An 8,468-nucleotide genomic window follows, 5' to 3' on the forward strand; every position below is an offset into this window, starting at 1 on the left:
TTTGTTATCATGAGATAACGAACTTTGTTATCTTGTGATAATGACTTAATTAATTTGTGATCTCGAGAAAACAAACTTTTTTATCTTGTGATAATGAATTAATTAAGTCGTTATCATGAGATAACGAGCATAAAATTATGTGTTAAGCCATGGCCATTCTCGGCTTCCATATTTTTTAGTATTTTTTTTGTGTGCGTGTACATTTTTGCCACAAAGGTAACCGGAATATAGTAAATATGAGGAGGGCATAAGGGTTGAGGAAGAGTGAAAAATTAATTTGGGAACTGCCACATAAGTATCACAGGGTCTTTATGGGTTAAACAGAGCCTTTTGACATTTATCAGAAGTAAAGGGGGTAAAAATGTAGCTCAGTATTTTGATGGACACCCAGCATCCATTCTCCCTGACTGTTAAAGTCTGTTAAATTCCTATTTGAGGACTATGAGAATACTCTCACGAATAGACAGAAGCTGCAGGTTTACAGTGTGTTTTAATATAATAAATACATACAGTTAAAATGCTTAATATTATTTACACACTTCTTGATGTCTTGGGGGTGGGTCACAGGATATTTTGTTTGGATTGCCAAATCAACTTGCATTTAAAAGAAGCAGGACTATGTAAGTCTGTCAAATGCATCTACTGTCATGCTGCTAAGAGCAAATAAACTGATGACAAAGTCTTTTACCTCCACCTTAATGCTTTTATTTGGTTAAAGTATTTAAGATGTATATGTTTTTGAGAACACATGCATTATAGAAATTACATTCTTTTCCACCTACTCAAATTAACATTAAAATGTGATGCATAAATGACAGTAAAAATGTTTAGGAACATTATTTTATGTAAAAATACAAAAAAACAAATATGTCAGTTTTTAAAGATGTCCATTGGCAAACTATTCTGAAGTTATACTGTGTAATACAATTTATTTTCTTTTCTTTTGTTTTCTTTTTAATATTATGTTTCAGTACAATATGGGGAAAATGCATAAATAATGCCCATAATTTCAAGAATGGTATCACAAGCTTTAACCCACTAACAATATTTGGTCCCACCACCAAACACCAACTATTTAACATGTGGCTGAACAACTATCATGCAGAGACATGGCAAAATACATAAAATGTCTACCAACTTTGCATTAACCATTGCACCCTTCTCTTTTTATTTGATTTTATATCATAAAGCAATCTAGACAAATGATTTCAACTAAATGTATAAGTGCTGAATTACTCATGTTACCAGTCCTGATCTTCATGCATGTCTGGATGCAGATGCGAGCAGATGTACATCAGGGTATTAAAAGTAACAGGGCTGACAGGAGGATGAGGATGTGGATGAAAGAGGCCACTTTGCCAGGAGCATTCCCAAAAATACTACAGCAGGAAAAGTAAACAAAATTTTAAAAGATTGTAAATATGATGCACAACTAATTTTGATGTGAAGCCAACAGTGTACATTACAACCTGCTTTAAAGCAGTTTGTTTATCACAAATTTCTAGAAAAAAATACATTTGGAGATTCTAAATGTCAATAGTAAACAAAACTTCAAGAGCTAATGAAATAATATTTGAAACGTATGATGAAATCTGAATACCTCGGATCTGTAGTTCTGGGAGGGTCATATGTTGGATAAGGATCTTCTGTTGAATGTGGGTGATGTGTTGTATGATGTGGACTGGAGGTGGTTTGGAGTCTGTCAAAGTACATCCATAAAGGTTATCCATCTGCAGAGTAGTTTATTGCTACAAATCTGACATATTATATAATAGATTAAGGGGCACCATGTGGTATCTCACCGTGGTGAACATGGGCCTTGATCCCGATCTGTAGGGGGATGTGTAATCTTTGCTGCTTTTGCCACTGGACATGGCAGTTCACTTCCATTAACTAGAGGAGTGAGATCTAACAAAAAGAGATAGTATTGGTAAAGTTATGAACAAAGCCTCCACATAGTGATATCACAGTAAATGTGCCCATATTTAGTGTAAAATTACCATGGAAGCTGAAGGTAAACACAGCGCTATTTCCCTTGAGGTAGCTTCTGTATGTCATCTCAGGAAAATGCACGAAATAGCTTCTTCCAATCAAGGGGCCGACAAAGACTGTCTCATTGTTTTCACCCACAAATGAATCTCCACTATTGCGAGGATTGTCCCAGAGTAGGCCTCCTATTTACAGAGAGCATACAGAACACTGTTAAATATAGAATGTGGCAACAAAATAGTTTTTCACTGGATGTTTTGTGTATTTTGTAAGGTGATTTCTTCATGTTTTCTTCCCAAACTCACCAGAATAGCTAGTTGTTCTGTCAGCAGTGATACTTCTTTGCTTGGACATCTGCTCCTGGATGTTAGGGTCTTGATCTACATTCATGAGGGTCACCTGTCTATTATGGACTGGCCACTCCAGGTGGTCATCATTTTTACCAGACATCATTTGCACGAACACTCCGGCATAAGTTTGGTACAAGATTACCCCCACTCTGTAAGCATAACCTGTAGTGGAGTACTGCCGTGGGCTATATATTACGGATCCATAGCTACTGGAGTTCAGAACATTTTTAAAATCATCAATCTGCATGGTTACGTGTGGACACTCGATTTCTGACAGATTTATGTCATCAATAGAAATGCCGCCGCTTGAGCTTCCTGTTCCTTTACGAACCTCAAACTCCACCTGGAAAAATGTAGAGGCATTCAGGGAAACATGATGGATCTGCCAATGGGATGTCGGAGGACCTGGAAAGAGCATTTTGCAGTGCATTATTCATATGTCAAATCAGAGTTCAAATACTACGCAGGGTTCCTACGGGTTTCTACAAGTTAAATTTAAGACTTTTTAAGACCTTTTTAAGAATACTTAGAACAGAAATTAATGTCTATTTTACAGCCATACTGGCAAAAAAATTGTGACTCCTAGAATTTAGAAAATGTATTTATTTACTCCTTGATTCCCACTGTTCTGAGTCATTTCTCACTGGGGCCTGCAAAGTTAGTGATGATTGGTTCCTAATTTGAATATACGGGTGGAACTGAGTCGACTAAAATTAGTTTCTTTACAGCTTGGACATTTAACAGACACATTTAAAGACAACACAGTCAACAAGTTTATGGCAACACAATAACTTAAGACCTACCATATCAAATATATTTTAGTCTTTAATACCTTTTAAAGACTTTTTTAAGGTATTAAATGCAGATTTGTAAATCGAAGACTTTTAAGACTTTTTAAGACCCCAGGGGAACCCTGACTACTGCTTACTGCTATTACTTTCAAAGAGGTTTATTGTGACGGGTGACGACTGCATTGCATAAAATTCAGGGTCTTGTCCATAAACAATCTCTACATGCATCTTGAGTAATCACTGGTGATCAGACCTCACTTCCCTGTCCTATGACGATCACTCAGCTCACCTGTGGCTTGAAACAGGCTGACTATGACATTCACGGTCCCACACGAAGGCTACAAATAACTCTTCAGGTGGCACATTTCCTTACCAGTTCCTTTCTGCTGTGACGCTGTGAATCACTCAATACCTTTCATATCAGTATGGCTCCTTTGACCACTCCACTTTTACTGGTTGTCTTGCATGATATTAGTGATGACTGAATCTAAGGAATCTAAAGATGTTTCTGAATTCATTTCTCATTTTCTACTTTCTTTTGTTCAATTTCCCTATGAAGAAAGAAGTGCACTACGTGTATGAAGCCCTCATATTTCTGGGAGTGTTCATGTTGTTGCTACGAAAAGGTGGACATGTGTATGTCCTATCTACGAATGATTTGTAAAAGTGACCAAAGGACCCATCACCCATTGGTTTCTGAACTACTGTTTGACAGAAGTTTTTGATTTGGCCATCGTTATGTTGGTTTCTTGGAGTCTGACACAACCATGTTGGAAAGAAGGGGCAGAACTACAGGCACCCAAAGGGTCAGAGGAGGGCTAATGCTAAACGCTAGCTTAATGACCCAGGGAAATGGTTTCATCAAGCAAAAAGTTTATCAAGCTTGACAAAACAAAATTGCTTTACAGTCTTGGTTAGCCACAACTACAGCGGAGCTGTGTATTAGGAAAGGTATGTTTTATTAAATAAATTGAAATGTCTCAAGTAAAAACACAGTCACACAGACCTGTCAATCAAAGTCTGACACCCGCCCCCTTTACTCACCTTGAGATCTTATTAAACAATTTAAAGATGGACTATCAGATTACTTATTAGATGTTGCAAATAAAAAAGGTGAGACTATGACTCCTGAAAAAAAATAAATAAATAAAAAAAAAAAAATCTGTTTTTAGAGAGAAAGTCACACTAAGTCTATGGTAGTCAGGGATTTCTGGAGCTTATCCTAGAGGCCATCAGCAGTGTCATAACTTCAAGATATGTTGGCATTGGCTTCATTTTGGAACTGACGTCCTTGGTTCACACCTTGCATTGAAGTTCATTTGTGGTTAGATCACCCAGGATGCATGTCAAAGCATAATGACATGAATCTGAACAGCTCATCAGGGTGATCACTAATTAAAGGTTCATTATTGATGCTTTTCCATCAAAAGAATATTTTTTCCCTCATGTTTAAGTTTTTTTTTTTTTTTAATATACCTAAGGTGTCAAGTCTGTCACATTAAAAATCCAAAATGCCATCAATATTGATCAATATTGTGCCTTTTTAAAAAGACAAGACAGCCTCCACTATCTGATTTTCTTCGATACATAGCTCACTCTCCTTAATATAGTAGACTTAACATGGAATCTGACATTACCAGTGATCTGTCCCACAAGACGGCGGTGTCCTGTCACATCCGTCTCATCATGAAACTCCCTGAGCCAGACGTTGAGCACATCTGATGGGTTTCCACTGTGGAAATAGTAAAACTGCAGACACTGGATATGGCACTGCCTATTGACTTTCATCCTTTTGGTCTCGAGCCTGGCTGAGTCTCCCTCCTGACCAGACGCTGTGCTGACATGCATGAAGTATCCTGGGTGTTCTCCTGGAATGTGATTTTGTCAGCATGAGTGTGTTATAACTGATTCTGGGAAATGAGAGATGGTGGAATGGCATGCAACAAATGTCCAAAATCTTACCAGTTACGTGATTGCCTGTGGGAAGGCTGGTGTGGTCAGAGTTAGGACCCCCAGTAGCAGCTTTTACACGTCTCCAGTGATTGTTTGTCCTTGAACAGGGGGTCATTTGACACATGGCTGCATCAGAGAAACTGCAGTGCATCTTAAATGCAATGGTCGAGTCTGTAGCGTTAATGACAAAACAAGGAATTGAGGTTATTTTTAGTGTATAAACGTCTACAGCAAGTGTAGGGGTGTTGTAACTTTACTTTAAGCATACATGTGTCACACATTCTTTAACTTTTCGTTTTCTTTTGATGTATAATTACGTTAACTTACAAAGGAAATGAAACTAGTTGCAATGCAAAACCGTCTTTTTTAAGAGGAGGAAACTATGCTTAAGAGTATCTCAGAGGAATGGAAGTCCTGCTTGTTTAGGATCAATGTCATCAGGTGGCATTTCTTTCAAATACAAATGGATTTTTCTAGATCAGTTTCCCAACAGATGTATCCTTGAATTGATCAGTTTACTTCCTATTTCATCCACTTTGTAGCTGCATGCAATTAAATTGTAAAAAGTAACGCAACTTGCAAAATCCCTTCTTGCTGGAGTGACTGCAGCACATAACCATGCAGCTGTTACATGCTTACATTACCATTGTTGTACAATAAAGGATACTTCTGACCACACCCTATTTGCTATTTTTGAAAGCATTTATATTAAGACCTGGATTATTTTTTTTTCCATTTAAATACTCGGTCCTTAAATACTTAGAGCTATCTCACTGGCAGCACATAATTCATGCTAACTTGATTGATTACGTTTGTAAAACTGTGTGTTAGTAAACACCATGTACATGTACTTACTGCATTCGTAGAGAAGGTTCAGCTCCAGAACGTCACTGGGACTCATTTCCAGTCTTTGGCCAATAATAGACTGAAATCTTGAGTTGTTTTTGGTGGTTTCAATTGTTGTCCCATTGCCATTGCTGAATGCATATGCACCGTAGTGCATCACTGACCAGTAGTCGTACATGACTCCATTGGTGGTAGTATATTCTTCACTAGCTTTGTCAAAGTTTCCCTCACGACCTATGTGACACATATAAAAGCCAACCATTAATTACATCTTAATGTCATAAAAAAAAAAACTTAATGCAAAGATCAGAATGACAGTAATGAAACTCTCCAAGTAACCTTCCAGGATGTTCTCAAATCTGATGATCACATAATTATCTCTGTCGTATCTGGACTGTTCATGGAAGAAACCGAGAGCGTGCAGAATCTCGTGTTCAACTGTGGAAATTTCATCACAGTACTGCCCAATGGAGAGAATCTGTCCGTTCTGTATTACTCGGCCAATGTATGAATAACATCTGTCACAAAAAAGCATTGAATTACAAAAAACAAAAAACAAATATATCTAGTGAACACATCTGGAAAGTGTATTAATCATTAAACCAGACAATCAGAGAAAATTATATCAGTCCTCTAACTTTTAGTCATCGGCTGTATTTATGAATAGTACCTTTCAAATTTAGAATTATTATTTTCAATCCAGAAAGAATCTCATCTTGTCCTTTTTTGTGCAACTGTGTGCATAGGTAAAGTGTTCACAGATTAAATAACCAAATAGAAACAATACCTACCCGTTCGACTTTTGGATAGAAAGGTAATAGTTCTCAGATGTCCTCGGTGTAAAGTCGATGCATGACTTCAGCCTGAACTGATCGAATGCTCTCAGGATGACACCCTTCGCATTCATCTCTGCCATTGTTCATGGGTTCAATACAGATGTGAGTTATAGATAAGTTTTGATAGACAACGAAATATCAGGCAAGTGGAAATGTTTATAAAGTATATCTGCTTCAATGAAGTAGTCTGAATATGATACTCAACAGAACAGGTACTTTTAAGTAGAAGTATGCACTCTGACATAGGCAAAATTATTATTTACCAAGGTTTTCTTCCAAAACATATGGGACTGGAGAGGTCCAGTGTCGTTCCTTGTAAAAAATAGCACTCCTTTGGACCTCCAGCTACAATTGAGAGAAATCCAAAGGTATTATGTCTCAGGATTTGGCATTTAAATACACTACCTACAAAATGAATGTACCTATGCTACGTTGAACTGACCTTCAGAATATCATCCTGTAATGACCCTGAGGTAAAACATAAATAAAAAGAAAAATCACTCTCAAATATGAAGTTTTCTTAAGATCCATCATAGTGTTGTGAAACTATATGAAGTTATGTTTTTACCATTATTTATGACCGTGATGTCCTTGTCTTCACCAATTTCTAGAAAATTAGATAAGAGGCTGGTTTGTAAAGTATACTGTAGTAATTATGATGCCCCCAAATGACATATTTTAACAGTGTCAACAGGAATAATGACCAATGCCAGAAGACTTACCCTCGAACCGTGGACCATTCTGTAAAAGACAACATTTGAATTCAACATCAGTATATAATAATAACAGATTTCGACATAAAATATGTGGAAAATATGTTTCATTCTCATAATCAGGGGGAGGACTTTATTAGTACATCTAATTTATGGTGTAATTTACCCCCCCCAAAAAAAGCTCAAATTTTAATTTAAAATCACATAATCGCAGAATTCCACAGTGTCTAAAATCTGACTTAGTTTAGAGTAAATGTTTTTGATATATTAATGTCCAATTAATGATAGTTTAGTCAGACTCAGCATCCATCAGATATAATAATAATAATAATAATAATAATAATAATAATAATAATAATAATAATAATAATAATAATAATAATAAGTCAAACAATTGACACATGGTTTTCTTCTCATTTTCTTGAAGCCTCACTACAATACATTAATACTCACATTATTTACGGAAAATACCGATGTAAGTGCCAAGTTCACCACAAGAAAAATGTAGGTCTTCATCTATATAGCATTGAGAAACAAAAATCAATAAAACATATGCATATCCATTATTTCATCATGTCATTTAAGTTGTTTGTCTATAAGTAGGATTTAAAATGCAGCTCTTTCTTTATTTTTTGCTTTACCTTTCATCAGTCTGTTGGGTCCTCATCTGAGCATAATCGCAAACTACTGTACAACAGAGTCACAAGAAAGTTTTATGCTACCTGGAACACACTAAACAGGTTTGAGAGATTTAAGTCATGCATGCAAATCCATTGTTTATGGATTGTCTTTTAAAGTCATGCGCTGATGATGATGCTCACAATGTCTTAGTTGTCATCACATCCTTTGTATGTTGGCTAACACTTTACTATGAATTCCTACAGCATGCACACAATGTAAGGTGTCTATAGAAATTCCTTTCTGTCACAAAACTGGTTAAGTATTACTTACTGTAACTCAAAATTACACTTGGTCTGCATGTGTACTTGA

General features: G+C 36.4%; 1 protein-coding gene across 1 annotated transcript; it reads right to left on the bottom strand.

The window, feature by feature from the left end:
- Positions 1 to 680: 680 nt before the first annotated feature.
- LOC115435262 (meprin A subunit beta-like) lies at positions 681 to 8,213 on the bottom strand. The gene is made up of 16 exons (XM_030157547.1): positions 8,120 to 8,213; positions 7,932 to 7,994; positions 7,488 to 7,506; positions 7,334 to 7,372; positions 7,208 to 7,233; positions 7,029 to 7,110; positions 6,721 to 6,838; positions 6,269 to 6,447; positions 5,939 to 6,163; positions 5,093 to 5,254; positions 4,768 to 4,998; positions 2,295 to 2,744; positions 2,001 to 2,174; positions 1,803 to 1,908; positions 1,601 to 1,699; positions 681 to 1,379 (listed from the first exon to the last, which is right to left on the bottom strand). The coding sequence occupies exons 2-16, from the start codon at positions 7,992 to 7,994 to the stop codon at positions 1,295 to 1,297; spliced, it is 2,058 nt and encodes a 685-aa protein (XP_030013407.1). The 5' UTR covers positions 8,120 to 8,213; the 3' UTR covers positions 681 to 1,294.
- Positions 8,214 to 8,468: the final 255 nt, after the last annotated feature.

Source organism: Sphaeramia orbicularis, chromosome 16, assembly GCF_902148855.1.
Source record: "Sphaeramia orbicularis chromosome 16, fSphaOr1.1, whole genome shotgun sequence".
Lineage (NCBI taxonomy): Eukaryota > Metazoa > Chordata > Actinopteri > Kurtiformes > Apogonidae > Sphaeramia > Sphaeramia orbicularis.

Excerpts from the sequence above, each read along its gene's own strand:
- LOC115435262 (XM_030157547.1), bottom strand. The coding sequence starts at position 7,994 with ATGAAGACCTACATTTTTCTTGTGGTGAACTTGGCACTTACATCGGTA. Across the intron at positions 7,234-7,333 it reads CATCACGGTCATAAATAATG|GGTCATTACAGGATGATATT; the intron begins GTAAAAACATAA and ends GTTTTACCTCAG. Across the intron at positions 2,745-4,767 it reads TCTTGTGGGACAGATCACTG|GTCCTCCGACATCCCATTGG; the intron begins GTAATGTCAGAT and ends TGCTCTTTCCAG.